Source organism: Protopterus annectens, chromosome 9.part0, assembly GCF_019279795.1.
Source record: "Protopterus annectens isolate FY-2018-M chromosome 9.part0, PAN1.0, whole genome shotgun sequence".
Taxonomy (NCBI): domain Eukaryota; kingdom Metazoa; phylum Chordata; order Ceratodontiformes; family Protopteridae; genus Protopterus; species Protopterus annectens.
Window position 1 is genome coordinate 1,959,290,039 of NC_056743.1, and position 16,762 is coordinate 1,959,306,800.

The 16,762-nt window shown below is 42.1% G+C and overlaps 1 protein-coding gene across 1 annotated transcript in view; it reads left to right on the forward strand.

The window, feature by feature from the left end:
* ATP13A1 (ATPase 13A1) overlaps positions 1–16,762 on the forward strand; it is a 1,617,817-nt gene that overhangs the window by 82,880 nt on the left and 1,518,175 nt on the right. The window contains exons 3-4 of the mRNA XM_044084778.1: positions 6,799–6,989; positions 7,607–7,679. Coding sequence (XP_043940713.1) covers positions 6,799–6,989; positions 7,607–7,679 — 264 coding nt within the window. The remainder of the gene's footprint in view (positions 1–6,798; positions 6,990–7,606; positions 7,680–16,762) is intronic.

Consider the following 16,762-nt stretch of genomic DNA (forward strand, 5'->3'; position numbering starts at 1 on the left):
CTGTTTTTGAACTGTTGGTAGTGGGTGATCCATGTAATGTAAACTTCATCATTTTCTGTGATGCTATGTGGCTCATGTTTCCAATGTTTTCAGCCACTTCAGTACCATAATGTTTGCACAATCTCCAATGCAACAGCCTTGACACATTATTATGCCTTTCAGTATACAATCCATCTGCCATTAGTATATCACAGCCCGCTACAAGATGTGAGATTGTTTCCAATTCTGTTTTACAAAACTTACATTTGTCCATTTCTCGCACATGTTCAATGGACTTTGTAAATCAAAATGTATGTAGTCCACTATCTTTGGCCATTAATATTAACCGTTCATCTTTTGTTTTAAATTCACCTCTCCTTAACAATTCGTGCGTTCGATCCTGATCGACATAAGGTTGTTCCAAAAGTTTCCTGTACTTGTAACTATACATATGCATTTTCACATTTCTTGCCTTCTCATCTGATCCTTCACCTTATACTCTTTCTTTTTGTTTTTTGGCACATTCAGTTGCTGCCTGATTTTTATCTACATCTGGTTCCCGCTTGACGCCAATATGTTTCTGCTAAACTAAGCAGGGAAGTTGTCTTAGATTTTTTTCTCCTCATAGGTTGGTATTAGGCTATCAGCCCTAGGGCCTATACAAGCCTAGCCATAACAATTACCTGGCTATTTCTTCCCACAATATTTACTTCCCCAGACCCCTGTCTAGCAGGCCGACGGACATGGTCCCCGGGGTGAATTTCCTATCTCCCATCCAGTCATCAAGGTTCCTTTTGAAGAGGACCAAAGAGGCAATCTGCTTGACATATACGGGCAGTCTATTCCAGAGTCTGGGGAGTCTCTGGGTCAGGAACCTATCCCTCCAGCATGTTTTGTTCATTGTGATGACAAGGTTTAGATCCCTGCAACGTGTGGCTCTTGAGGGATTGGGATTTCTTTAAGTGTAGCATGTCCAACAGCTCTGGGTTTGGCATGGTCTTGTATGTTAAGCAGAGATCACCTCTGAGTAGACGATATGCGACAGTGTATAGCTGGAGTTTTTTTGGACAGTCAGCATAGGGCATCTGCTTTAGGCCTGTGATTCTTTTAGTGAGATATTTCTGCGGCTTTTCCAGTTGTTGCAGATGTCTTGAGAAATACATACCAAATTGGGCATTGTATTCTATAATGGGTCTAATGAGGGATGAGTACAGTGGGACAATGACCTCCTTTTTTCTGGATGAAAAGCCCTTCGTGTTTAAGAACTCTCACTACATTTGGGTCTTGTGAAGTCAATAGATATGTGTGCAGTCCCACGATTATGGATCAGTACACGTAATCAGTTTTGAGGGGGCCTATACCTTCTTCAGAACTTGGGATATATAATCTTGCTGTGCACTGATTTTTATAAATCATTTGATGAGCATGAAATATCCTTGTTTTCCTGTCTAACCTGTCCAGCATGTTTTGGGACTAGTCATTCACTCCAAAGCTGTAAGTTAAGACAGGAAGAGCAAATTGATTTATAGCTTGGGCTTTATTCCTAGATGTCAGTTTTGTTTTAGTATTAATTTCGGTCATCTAAAATATTTCTTACTGCATTGTATGTGCATTTGTTCATGTTTTCTTGTTGATCCTTCATCAGTTCCCAAATATTTATACACTCCCTCTTGCTCAAGTTCTTTTGTATCACATTCTTGTCCCAAACTGATGTTTTTTTTTTTTTTTTGGTGTTGCAGCTTTCCTGCTTTAAAGGTTGCTTTTGCACATTTATCAAGACTAAATGATGTTCTTGTATCATCTGAAAAAAATTAACCACTTGCAGTTGTGCTTTCACTTCTTTATCTGATGAAGTATACAGTTTTAAATTGTCCACAAAAAGAACATGAGAGGTTTTTACATTTTATTTTCTAGGAGCCAAATTATACCCATGGCCTAATGTGTTAGTAGACAGCTTAATGGGGTAAGGGCAAAACAGAATAGCAGCGGTGACATGGAGTCACCCTGAAATATCCCACTTCAAATTTTTATTCCTGGAATATGAGGTCCCATGTGATTGAGTTAATGATGGCATAAATGTCAATATACACACACATATGTATATATTTTATTTTATCTTTTTATTTTTTTGTAAACTTAACTTGCATCTTTTTCATCAAGACTCGTGTTGCTACATTTACTGATACTAAAGGCAAGCTCATTAGTACCTCAAAAAGTTTGTAGTTTTGAAGGCAGTCTTGGAGGAATCCGGTATATTTTATTGAAATAATTCTGTTTACCCATTTTTGTAGTTATCAGCATATTTGGTTAGTCATAGCCCATTTCTACTTATGTATCTTAAAAGATTAGTTCAAAAAGTTGTTGCCCTGATTATAGATTCCTGTGAGACATCACTGGCAACCCCTGTGGGATAACTAGGCAAACCCCCTTCTTGACTTGTTTTTATCCCATTGCTTAACCAGTGCTTTACTCATTGAATTACTATTTACTGCTTTTAGTTACATGGCATAATATGGCATGCTTATGATGGGTGTGACAAAGCAATTTGAAGGAGCAGCTCTTTTTATGGTAGTGGTGTTACTGCTACAAACATTATCACAGGGTTTGAAGTTCAAGACCTCCTCTTAACAAATGCATACTCTTCAATGCTAAACAGAAGTAGCCCTAGTTCTGCCTTTTTAGATAAGATCTATTATGACTTTCCGTGATTTTACATAGAATTGATCTAAAATTGTTTGGTCCTGATTTGACTGACATGCGCACACACACACACGCACACATTGAAGTGGTATCAATTTGGCCTGCTGTGCTAGGTCAGAGACTTGTCCACATCGTGACATATTTTTTTAATATGATTGAAAGTGGCCTAGTTGTGGTTTCCGTGATTCTGTGAAACAGCTGTTTTCTTCGTCTTTTGACTGCTCCCGTTAGGGGTCAGCATAGCAGATCATCAGTCCACAGAATGATTGGCAGTGGAGGTTTTACTGTGCTTTGCCAGAGATGGCCTACACCTGTCGCCCTTGGGATTCCGGATACTGGCAAAGGCTCTTGCCACCCCTATAGTGCCTTTTTTAGGCAAGGTTCAAATGACAAATTCACCACCGTAATGGGTACAAGCAAGCAAAATCTGAGCATAATGCTACTCTATGCTAGAAGTCTAAACCTTAAAATGCACTCACTCAAGGCACTTCTTAAAATGGAGAACATCGACATCTGTGCAGTGACAGAGGCCTGGTTCAAAGCTCCAGAGAGCATCCCTGCATTACTAGGCTATAATTCATACCACACCTTTCGACCACCTAACCAAAGCACTAAAGATGGAGGCATGTCCATATTCATTAAGGATATCCACACCTCCAAGCTAGTTGTTCAGCATAATGCATCCAAGATTATCCAAGTTAAACTAACTCTGGCCAAGACTGCAATCCAGATTGTAGCTTGCTACAGACCCCCCACCATGCCCCAGGATTCTCACTTCTCTTTTCTTGATACACTAGAAAATATTAGGGTACAACCCAACACCCTAATGATGGGTGATTTCAACTACCCCACCATTAACTGGGAAAACTACTCGTGTACCAAGACTTTTGCTTAACGTTTTCTGGAATTCCTCAATTCCAATGCCTTGGATCAACTTATCTACACCCCCACCAGGGGCAGCAATATCCTAGACTTGGTCATCACCAACATGGGCTTCCGGTGTTCCACACCAGAGGTCAATTCCTCATTGGTCAGATCCAACCACAAGCTAATCACCCTAGACATTCACATCCACTCCCACACCCAGTTAGGAAAACAACTCTAAAGAAGCATGAAGTTGGCTTTGGAGAAATTTTTAAGACAGAAGAGGCAAACTTCACGACACCCATGCAGATGGACAATAGTGGTACGACTGCTGAATCCTACACAAATGCACTTTATAAGCACTTACACGAGTGCATGGATCGTGCTATTCCTAACAGAACCAAGATGCTATCCTCCAAAAAAAGGAAGCCAATCTGGTGGTCTTCTGCCATAAACAAACTCTACAACAGAAGAAAGAAACTGTTGCAAAAAAGAGTAAAATCCCATGATTGGAGGAACTCCCTGGTCAGCCTCCGTAAGATGCTGAGATCCCTCATAAAATCCTCCAAAGCTAGTTACGAAAACAAAATCACCACTGATTCTAAAGGCAACCACAAAGCATTCTATAGCTATGTCAAGAATCTCAATGGCAACACTCAGATCTGCTCTGATTTACAGTACAATGGCACTAAATATGCAGAATCAACTGATATTGCCAATATCCTGGCAGATAGGTTCAGTGCTAACTTTACCCCCCTCTCACCCCCTAAAGGGCCCATCTCTATACCGGATGAATGCAAAGTTCTTGTAATTACGGCTGTACAGGTAAAAACCTCATTCTTCAAAGCCAAGAACACCGCATCTATGGGACCTGACAACATCCCAGGCTGCCTTCTACACGAACTACAGAATGAGCTGGCACCCAACCCAAGTACCATATTCAGTCATAGCCTCATCTCAAGCTTTGTGCCCATTAAATGGCGCACTGTGACGGTTATCCCACTCCACAAAGGGGGAGCCACTGCAGACCCCGAGAACTACCACCCCATTAGCCTGACAAGCCTGGTCTGCAAGGCCATAGAACATATCATCATGGAACTCAGAAACAAAGAAATTGGAGATCTCCAATCTCTGGACAGTTCGGGTTTGTAAAAGGCAGATCGTGTCTCCTAAATCTGATAGACTTCTTTGAAGCAGTCACCAAAGCCATAGATGAGGGTAAGGTGGTTCATACAGCTTGTCTAGATCTCGCCAAGGCGTTTGACACCATCCCCCACTCTGGAATTATAGATAAACTCACTAAACTAGGTATAAATCCCTATGTCACTAGATGGGTTGCCAACTGGCTTACTGACAGAACCCACACTGTGAAAGTAGCAGACTCCAAATCAGACTTTAGACCAGTGACAAGTGGAGTACCACAGGGTTCAGTCCTGGGTCCTCTCCTGTTAGCCTGTACTTCAGAGAAGTAGATACCAAACACAGAAGGTCTTTGGCTAACTAAGTTCGCAGATGACTGCAAACTAGGAGCCATAATTGAAACTCCGAACGATGTGGACATCCTACAAAAGGGCCTTACTGAGACAGATGCCTGATGTCAAAGACATGGCCTCAAGCTCATTGCCAAAAAGTGCATTGTCATCCTCTTTGGTAAAAACTCTGTACCCATGAACTACCACATAGGCGGTAGTCTACTTAACACTGAAAGTGTGATAAGAGACCTTGGGACACAGGTGGGCAGTAGTCTCTCCTTTGATAATCACATCACCACAGTGGTCAGGAAATCCTTCTACATGGCACACCTCATCACAAAAGGTTTCTCATCCAGAAAAAAAGAGGTCATTGTTCTCCTCTACTCATCACTCATTAGACGCATTATAGAGTACAACGCCCCTTTTGGTATGTACCTCACAAGACATCTGCAACAACTGGAAAGGCTGCAGAAATACCTCACAAAGAGGATTACTGGCCTCAAACAGATGTCCTATGCATACCCCCTCAAAAAACTCCAGCTTTACTCTGTCGCATATCGCCTACTGAGAGGCGATCTCTGCCTAACAAATAAAGCTATGTCAAACCCAGAGCTGTTGGATATGCTCCACTTAAAGAAATCCCAATCCCTCCGAGCTACACGCTCTAGGAACCTAAACCTTATTACCACAATAAACAGAACATGCTGGAGGGATAGATTCCTGTCCCAGAGACTTCCCATACTCTGGAACAGACTACCTATCTATGTCAAACAGAGTTCCTCATTATCACTCTTCAAGAAAAATCTTGATGATTGGATGGGTAATAGGAAATTCATCCCGGGGATCACTTCTGTGGCTCTGCTTGACAGGAGCACTTGGATGGTGAAAGCCAGGGTACCTTTTTGGCTAGGCTTGTATAGGCTCTAGGGCCAATAGCCTGGCACCTACCTATGAACATATGTAGTTGACAGCTTTGTGCCCAACCTTCACTGAAGGCGCACACACTCATACCTAGGGCTAGTTTGAGACAGTCTGATCCACCTACTGCATGTCTTTGGAATGTGGGAGGAAACTGGATCACCTGGAGGAAACCCACGCGACCACAGGGAGGACATGTGAAGGCACCTCAGCTGAGAATCGAACCGGAGAACCTCTTGATGTGAGGTGACAATGCTAACTGCTGCACCACCACTGCTGCCCTCTGTGAACCAGCTCTACTTTGACTTTTTTTGTTGTATTCTGTTTGAACTATAATTATGCATTTATGTTTTTATTTATAGCCTAGGTTGGATCTGAAAAAAGTCATCAACCCAGACATGAAGACAAAAAACAAAAAATAGTTTGGTTATTAATCAAAAGGAACACTGCATGAGTAACTGTGGATAGTGAGGCAGTGTGCTTTTGTGTAGTGTTAGATGTTCAAACAGTTTGTCTGAGCTACACATCTGCACCTCAGTCTCCTCTTTTGAGGAGCATCAAAGATGGGCATGGATAGGAGACAAACATATGACCAATATCTGTAATGTTTCTTCATTTCTGATACCATGCTACAGCTTTTGTAACAAAGGTTGTATATCGGCCATTACACAGAAATAAAATAACCTAATCAGTCTCTCTATTGATAAGGAACAGTGAAATCGCTGTGATAAGTTCAGCTGTTTGATGCATGTGTTTTGTGTGTCTTGTTGTATGCCATGTATTTCTTTAACTCTGTAAATTTAGTGTTTGCTATTCTTTCTGAAAAGTATGTATTTAGCAAAATTCTGTGCCTCTTTTTTTTCAGGAAGAGGGAGGAAATGAGGTGATCTCCTTTGAATTCCAGAAAATAAAATACCGTTATGATGCCAGGGAGAAAGGACAGTTTGTTCCTGTTGCTTTTTCAGTGGAATATTCACTGAGTTTTTATCAAAATGCAAAGGGTTATCTGGAAGAATCTGAAATCAAGGCAGCTGAGCGTAAATATGGAGTGAACAAGTAAGAAGGGTTATTCTGATAAATGCAGCTTCCACAAAATATGTGTCTTTTCACTGTTGCAGTTTTCATGCAACATCTGGTGCTGTGTAAAACTAGTCTTTTTATTTTACTGCCCTTTATCTAATAAAGTCCAACAGTGATACCATCATTAGACTGCAAGATGTTGTGATTTATATAGTTAACAAACATCACATTTTTTAGAGTCTGGCTGGTAGATACCACTCCCTAGCTGTAAAAAAGAACTTTTAAAAGAGCTTGTTCACTTAAACTTTTTGAAATGCTACATCATTTTAAACATGTCATAGTCAGTTAGCAAAACCGTCATTCCTAGAAGCTATCTAATCGCATCAACTTGCTGCATGTGTAGAAGGATTAGTTTTGTACTTGAGTTACTTAGTGTTGTCAAATGCTACCTGTGGACAGTGGCAGACTCTACAAAGTTAGTATGCATGTCTGCGGTATAAAAAAATACATCTTTTGTGAGGGATATAGGAATACCCAGTTTAAAAAAAGTTTCAGAATTTACAAAACCATTTAATAAGTATTGGTTGATTTCAGACTGGAATGAATTAAAGTGGTACTTTGCAACCTGAAACATTGTTGTACCTGTCTTACAGAGCTGAAATGGTGGTTCCTGAGTTTGTGGAGCTATTCAAGGAAAGAGCAACTGCTCCATTCTTTGTTTTTCAGGTAAGATCTGTCAAACCAATGTACAAATAGTAGTGACAGGTGGAATATGATGGTAGATATGTCTGACTTGGACAAAGATGGTACTCCACACTTTTGTGTTCAGAGTATGTTGCAGTCTATCAGTATATCAGTGTCCTTATGTTTGTCATCAGTAATGGAAGGGAGACTAGACGAGGGTATGTGGTGTACCTCCCAACCTGATAAGATGGCAATGCTATGGTAAGAGAGGCAATGATGCATAAATTGTGTAGCTCTGATTTTGCAGTGGGGTCAGAGAGAAAGAGAAGGGAATATAAACCTGAATTCCTGACAGTGTCATGCATTAGAGAGCGAGAGAGAGAGAAATGTGAATGGCTCATCTCTGCTAGTGACATGGATTGAAGAGACAGGGGAGAGTATACCCGGTAATATTCATCATATATATCTTTAGCTATGTGGTTATATCCTGCCAAGGATGTAACAGCCAGCCATTTTCCAAAGTTTCAGGCCACTTCTAACACACTCACACTGTTAGGTAGCTTGAGCTGGGCTGCCTAAAAAAACGAAAGGTGTAGTAAATGTCAAGCCCTTGAAAACTTTCCTGCTGCCAAAGAGGGCTCCTCTGTGGGCTTTAGATTATCAGTAGTCTGCTTGAGTGTTTCCTTTGCTTTGGAGATAATTTCTCTTTGGGGAAAAGCATTCCACATTTTAAATGTTTAGTGAAATTTACTTAGCAAAGTTGTTTTCATCTACGATTTTGTATTTTTAACAGACTGCCACAAGACTTAACTGTACTTTTAAATGGGAGCACACTTTTTTGTCAGTTTAAAAGTAGTTGACAGTCATTTTTTAAGCTGTGTTTTTTTATTTTTGGATGATGACCAAATGTACTAAAAATTATTTTTACTGTGTTTTTGTGGGAGATAAGTGACTTTTAACAACTTTAAATTTTTAACAGCTTATTTTGCTTGTCTTCCCTGGGAAAGAGGCATCATTTTTGACTTGGGGCAGATCAAGAAACCTGATAGATTTAACAAAGTGCCTGAGAAGTGTAAATTTCTTTATAATGCCCTTCTGCTGACCCTTATGTACTGTGACTGTCTTGTCTGACAAGCCCTCCAAGCTGTTACCCTCCATCAGCTTTCTCCCTTCACATAAGAATAGATGTCTGTGGAGATGCTTCGCAAAAAGGTTTACACTGCTGCTACTATATCCTTTCGTGCCATCAACTACCAGACTCATAATGACCAGGTATGTGTTGACCCTCCTTTCTCAAGTTTCCAAAATGATTTCTGACTTTCTTGACTCTTGGGGGAAGGCTTCTGACCTTTTCCTTTTGGGCTCTACTTCTCAAGTTGTTTGCCACTCTGTCAAATGCAGCTATGATGCAGCTGACTCCTCCTCCAGGGCTGCTGCCTTCGGCTCGGCTATGAGGTGTTATGTCTGGCTTCATCTTCATAGCTTTCCTGATAACATTAAGGCCAAACTATTGGATGCTTCTTTTGATGATAAAAATCTTATTGGTTCTGCTGCTGAACCTTTCAGGTCTCTCCAGAAAAAGGGTAAAGCCTTGCAGGAGTTGTCATATTTTTGTTTCGGCTGTTCCCAAGTTTCAGGTGAATTATCCCTCTAAGTCTGCTTCTGTTCATAGGCAGTGTCACCCTCTGCCTAAGGGAAGACCATGGTTCAAGACATGTGCTTCCTGTTAAGTCTACTCAGACTCCTCCCTCTTTGAAACTTGCTTTACAGGGGAAGCAGGGTTCCATTTGACAGTTTGATAGTTTGTTTCCCCTTTCCTTCAGCCAGGTTCCCTTATTCCTCTGTCTTTCCCAAATTGGTTAAGGATCACAACAGATTCTTAGGTTCTGTCCATTGCCCGCCAGAGATATTTTATGGTTTGGAAATCCCTTCCTCCCTTTTTGGACATTCTTCAGTCTCTCTGAGAACAACTGTCTCTTTTCCCAGAGGTGCTCCATTCTCTTTGCTTTCAGGGCACCATTCAAGCTGTGCCTCCTGCCCAGTTAGGGAGGGTTTTTTATTCCAAAATGTTTTTGGCTCCCTGAAAGGAGGGTACTTGAAGACCAATTCTGGATCTGTCCCAGCACAACACCTTTCTCAAGATTCAGTCCTTTTGGATGTTCAGACTTTATTTTCCCTTATTCTACCCAAGGCCTTTCTGGTCTCTCTGGTTCTGAAGGATACAAACCTTCCTATCCCCAACCATCTCCTTTTCAGGAAATTTTTGTGTTTCTTTGATTCTTCCTTGCATTTTTAGTTCTCTGCCTTGCCATTTGGCCTCTCTGCTGCCCCAAGAGTATTCACCAAGTGCCGTGCTCCTGTCTTTTTGTCTTTTGCAGAATGCAAGGAGTTCAGATCCTTTCCTATCTGGATGATCTGCTCATTCAAGCTTCTTCCCCTGGTGTTGTGCTTCAGCATCTCAAGTTTACTGTTTCCATGTTATATAGTCTGGGGTTCACCATAAACTTGCAGAATCTACTTTGACACCTTCACACACACATTTTCCTCTGTTGAAGGCTCCAGACCAACCTTATGCTGGCATTTCTGCTTGCCCCCAAGGCACTGTCTCTTGCAGCCTTTTTCTAATCTCTTCTTCCCCTGGCCTCAGTCATGGCCGAGGAAATTCTCAGGGTTCTCAGGTTCATGGCTTCCACAATTCCCATTCTCCCTCAAGACAGGATATATTTAAGAAAGCTTCAGTGATATGTGAATTCAGTGTGGCTCCAACATTGCCACCCCTGGACTTCCCAGTACCTTACATTCCCTGTCTCAGCTCGAGCTTCGGCAAAAGGGTTCATCAACTTTCTCTCAACCAGTGAGCTTCCTTTCCAAGCTCCAGTTCCGACTCAAGCTCTTTACAGACACCTAAGACAGGGGATGGGGCGCCTCTCAAGGTTCAGCATCTCTGGCTTCTTCATCATGGGTTGGATCACATCAGTATAAAAGAGGTGAGAACACTGCTTCTGGTTCTTCAGGCTTTTCACTCCCTCTTTTATCCCGGGCCTCTCACAATTTTCACAGACAATACCACATTGATCTGGTACATCAACAAGAAGGGGCTACAGGGTCCTATCTTCTGTGCATACTAGCTCTTTAGGTCTGGGATCTAGCTGTCCAGTATCAAGTGACTCTTAAAGCAGTTTATATTTCCTCAGAGCACAATCTAGTGGCAGACTTTTTGAGAGGTCCAGCACAGAAGCTCACGAATGGATGTTTCACAGAGATGTGTTTGGTGATGCATTCTTCAGGTAGATCTTTTTGCCTCCACTCCAAGCAGTCCATTTCTTCTATTCTGTTCCAGAGTCCCAAGCCTTCTCAATTAGAAAGTGGACACCCTGCCGATTCCTTGGAAGAGGATGTTTCTGTACACCTTCCCACCCCATTCTCTTTTACCATGAGTCTTGCACAGGATCAGGCAGGAATCTCCCAAAGACTTGTTATAGTGAACCTCTTTTGGCCCTGACAGTATTGGTTCCCCCAGCTTTCTCACTTGGCCAGAGGCAGTCGCCTCAAGTAACCTCACTGGGTGGATCTTCTCACCCAAGATAAGGGGTCTCTTATCCATCTCCCTTCATCCACTCTTTAACTGATGCTATGGGTTATAAGTCTTTGATCCATTTCAGGCACCTCCTTTTCTGCATATGTGCTTTTGGGTTTGTCCAAATGGAAAAGATTTTCTGCCTCTCTCGCCATCAGGATCCCCTGTCTGCGGAGGTTCCTCTGTTTCTCTCTTATTTGTGTGATCTACTCCATGCTAGGTTAGCATATTCTTCAGGTAAAGCTCATTTGTCAGCAGTTTCTGCTTGTCTGCCCTTATGTCCTCCTTTGGCCTCTAGGTTTGAGGTCAAGCAGTTTCTTAAAGGCTTCTTTCATATCAGGTCTCCCCGGAAGCCCATTATGCCTTCTTGGGACCTCAGTTTTTTTTCTTGAAAGATTGACTCTGGCTTCTTTTAAGCCTGCTTCTTGAAACATTGCACTTAGATTGTTCTCTTGCTGTCGCTTCAGCCAGGAGAGTCTCTGAACTTCAGACTGTCATGGCCATTAATCCTTTCCTGGTTTTCCACAGAGACGAGGTAATCAGGCTATTCATCTTCCCTCTTTTTCCCCTTCTCCACATCTTGCCAGTGAGAAGGTTCTTCACACCTTGGATTTGCATAGACAGCCCAGATTTTATTTAGATGAAAGTAAACATCTGATGTTATTAATCTTCATCCCTTTCGTCACTAATGGGAAGTCGGTTCTGTCCTCGGAACCGAGCTGGCCTTATATCAGGCTTGCACCAGCCAAAAACTCTCGAGCTAAGGTTTAACTCATAGTACCCTTCTCCCTGTTACCTCAGATCTCGTTTGCCGCATTGCCGTAAAGCCATGTTCAAGCCAGCTCTCAAGCCAAGTTCAACTTTTTTGACTGTCATTTGTATTTTAGTGAGTGTATTATTCTCTTTCTCTCTACCTTTTACATTTTCTTACTTTTCGTGGTCTATGGCTAACCCTTTTATCCTTTTACCTTTTTGGTAATCTTGGTACCATTGGTGGTAGGACCTTTCTCCCTACCCTGTGGGGTATGTCTTAAATACCATCGCTGCATTTCTTTCTTTCTCCTTCTCTTTACATATTAAAAAAAAAAAAAAAATTCCCCTTTCTCCTTTTTCTCTTACAACCTGTGAGATATCCTGGGGGATTCCAACGTGATTGTGACAAGCTGAGAAGATGTATTCTCCTGCCTCACAAGTGGTCCCTTAACACCAGCACAGCGGAAAACATTTTCAGTCGCTAGGGCCAGCCTTGCTGCAACATTTTCGCCTCTCCTTTAATCCACAAATGCAACAGCTAATTCGCCCTAATTCTCCCGCAGGGGGAGTCTCCGAGGGACGCTCTAATCCACGATTGGCCCATGGGACTTCTGTACGCTTATCCCTCCATTCCACTGATTCCCCAGTTTTTGAAGAAAGCACTTCAGTTAAAAAGCAAAGTGATCCTCATAGCCCTGTATTGGCCTCAACAAGTATGGTTCCCCTTTCTCTGGCCTCAACTGTTATGCCGACCATGGATTCTGGATCTTTTTCCAGACCTGATCTCTCACCCCCAAGGGTTGAGTCATCCGACCCTGACAAGTCTCAAGCTGACGGCTTGGTTTCTCCACTTCTGCTAATTGCCAGGCAGGACAACCTTTCCTCTCCAGTACATGATATTGTTCTGGCCTCACTCAAACCATCCACCAGAAAGCTCTATCTAGACAAATGGAAGAGATTCTCTGTTTGGTCTAAGAAGAGAAAACTGGATCCTATATTCAGTTCCAGTTACTGTAGTCCTTCACTATTTATCAACATTTTTCGAAAATGGAGCTGCAGCATCTACCACATGAGTTAATCTATCTGCTATTTCAAACTTTCATAATGGTTTTGGAAACTCTCCCCTGATTACTCACCAGTTACGCAAAACCTTTGTTTGCTTAGATATCTGTTGTCTTACTGCTCTGCAAATATATAGAGTACAGTATATATGTTTTGGCTTTATAATTTGCACATTCCTCACATCTGTGTTGAAACTGTTTTTCCCCACCCCCTCATTTCCTGCATTGTCTTCAGCTATATAATTGAGCTAGTGTTGTGTGTCTTGTTAATTAACAATCTGCATTCAAACTGGAACCTTAGTTTGAGAAGACAGCCTTACAGAACTATCTGCAAATATATAGAGCTGAGTATATTTTTCTGTATTATTCTGTATTATAGAGCTAAATTGTTTGCTTAGATATCTCTTACTGCTCTGCAAATATATAGAGAACAGTATATATTTTTTGGCTTTATAATTTGCACATTCCTCACATCTGTGTTTAAACTGTCCCCCCCCCCCCCCCAGTTCTTGGTTGTAGTTTAAATTTGGTGGCTTTTGCAGTGCCCGCCCCACTGTAGATTTGATCTAAGACACTCCCCCAGGCCCATCTCTTTACCGCATTCTACCTAATAAACCATTTCTGCACTTGCTTTTAGTCCTTTTTAATTTAATTACATTTTTTTCAAACCGTGTGTGGACTAATATTGCTACATATTCAAGTGTGCCAGCTTGCACTGCATGAAAATTGTATTTACTACTGCTTTTGCTACTTTTCTGAAAAAAAAAAATCATCTGCTTTTACTGTACTTGTGTTTCTTCCTACTTTATTTTGCTTTTGCGTCATCTTAAAAGTACTCAATTGTATTTATTACTGCTTGGTGTAACTCATTCTAAGCCTTTTAGTTTAAACACTTGGGCTTCAGACCAGTTGTTTTACATTGAGGGTTTGTGGTCTGCACTGTAGTGGCAGAACAGGTAGCTTACATCCTTCTAAGTTGGGAACTGCTGATTGAGGGCTCAGTGTCTGTTGTTCTAAAAGTGTATTAATTCTGGTTTAAGCACCTGGACTTTCAGGCCAGTTATTTTACAATAAGAGGGTTCGTGGTCTGCACTCTTGTGGGAGGAGAGGCTGGACTCTGCCCTTCTGAGCTGGGAATTTCTGGTTAAAGGGTTATAGTGCATGCATATCTGAACTGCTCCTTACTGAAATTGGTACACCTTGTTTGCTGTAGCATAGACTAGATCCAGGCCTGCTGAATCTAGCTTTGTTTGTATAACTTGAGCACTAATCCAGGCATTTTTTAAAGTATTCAATTGTATTTATTACTGCTTGGTAGTAACTTGATTAAAGTGTAGCTATCATTCTAAGTCTTTTGGATTAAGCACTTTGGCTTCAGACCAGTTGTTTTACATTAGGAAGGTTTGTGGCGTGCACTGTGGTGGCAGGGCAGGTAGCTTTCATCCTTCTAAGTTGGGAACTGCTGATTGAGAGCTCAGTGTCTATTATTCTTAAAGTGTATTAGTTCTGGTTTATGCACTCGGGCTTCAGGCCAGTTATTTTACATTAAGAAGGTTCGTGGTCTGCACTCTTGTGGGAGGAGAGGATGGACTCTGCCCTTCTGAGCTGGGAATTTCTGGTTAAAGGTTTATAGTGCCTGCATATTTGCACTGTTTCTTACTGAAATTGGTGCACCTTGTTTGCTGTAGCATAGACTAGATCCAGGCCTGCTGAATCTAGCTTTGTTTGTATGCTTGTTGTTTGTTTGCTTGTTATTTCCCTGAAATGCTAATTCCACCTAAAATGTGGCTTTTTAGCGCTTCTGTGGATCCCTAGTGATATCTGCATTGCTTACTGTACTTATTTCCTTGTTTCACTTGAAAGAAAGTTACTGTTTGTCATTTTTGCATTTAGGTTACCGGTAACACATTGCACTTAAGTTACCTGGCACTTGCTCACTAAAGCAATTATATAAGTCAGCACTAAAGATTAAAAGCACTACACCCTCACTCCCCATTGGCCCTTGTTTTAAATTATAAAGGAATTCCCAATATTATTCTAGCATGTCCAAAGGTCAGTTGTCAATCTCCTCTCCGGTCCAGCTGGTGAATCTGGGAATCTTGAGGCAATGTTACAACTGCCTCATGTACACAGACAACCCTCACCTCCTCCCAACAAATTCCAACACATGTGAGAGATGCAACCATATAGCCAAACTGGAGGCTAAGCTCTCGCAACTCAATACTGGCATAACCAGTCAGGAGGAGAAGGAAACCACACTCACTACAATTCCAGTCTCACTTAGACCTACCACGACAGCAAACCAAACACATAATCACACAAAAACATACTCGGAGGCTCTAAATAAAGATTTGCCTAAGCAGCAGAGACCTCCAAAGCAGACACCCAAGCAACCGCTACCCCAAAACAAAACACGTGCAACACATATCTCACAAAGCCAGTGTGCCGAACAGTCACAGCCCTTAAGGCTAAACAACACACCTGATACACTTGTAATAGGTGACTCTATCCTCAGGCACACTGATGTCCCGCTCACCAGGCTGAACAAGGAGAAGGTCACGGTGAGCATCCTGTCGGGCGCTAAGATCCACCACATAACACAAGCACTCGGGTCACTCCAAGGCAAGTACAAATATGACTCAGTCATTGTCCATGCTGGTGTGAATGACCTGAGACATACCTCCCTGGACTACATGAAAAGAGACATAGAGGAGCTCTCTGAGCATGTAGCCCAGGCCAGTATGACCCTGACCTTGAGTAGCATCTTACCCTCACCAAGAATGATGCCACAATACGAAGACAAGATGATCAATTTCAACAATTGGCTTAAGTACTGGTGTCATTCAAAGAGGATCCAATGCCTGTCAGCCTGGGATGATATGCTCGACAAGCCACAATGCTTCGCTAGAACGGCTTGCACCTGTCACCCCTGGGCTTTCGGATATTGGCAAAGGCTCTTGCTACCCCCATAGTGCCTTTTTTAGGCAAGGCTCAAAAGACAAACCCACCTCCATAGGTATCACAAGGGATAAGAAACTAAGAGTAATGCTACTCAACGCCAGAAATCTAAACCTCAAGATGCACTTTTCGAAACTCTCCTTAGCATGGAGAACATCGATATCTGTGCAGTAACAGAAACCTGGTTCAGGGCTCCCGAGAGCACCCCAGCACTACCAGGTTATACCTCATACCATGCTTTTCAGCCCCAAAACTTGGACCGAACCACAAAAGGAGGGGGAGTATCAATATTCATCAAAGATGCCCACACCTTCAGGTTGGTGGCAAAGCACGAAGCATCAGAGACTATCCATGTGCAACTAACAGTGGGTAAAACTGCCTTCCAGTTTATAGCCTGCTACAGACCACCCTCCCAAACCCAGGAACCCCACTCGGCCTTCCTGAGAACACTGGAAAATATGAAGGTCTCTCCAAACACCATTATATTGGGTGACTTCAACTACCCAAACATAGACTGGGAGCATTACTCTAGCTCCAACACCCTAGCCCAAAGGTTCCTAGAATTCATAAACTCAAATGCTATGGAACAACTTGTTACCACTCCCACAAGAGGGGAAAACATACTGGACCTGATCATCACCAACATGGGGACTGTATGCTCCAGACCAGAAGTGTATCCCTCACTGGTAAGATCAGACCATAAACTGATCTCACTGGATATTCACATCCCGACCCCACCCCCTGCCCAGAAAACCACAGTGAAAAACTTCTCTAAA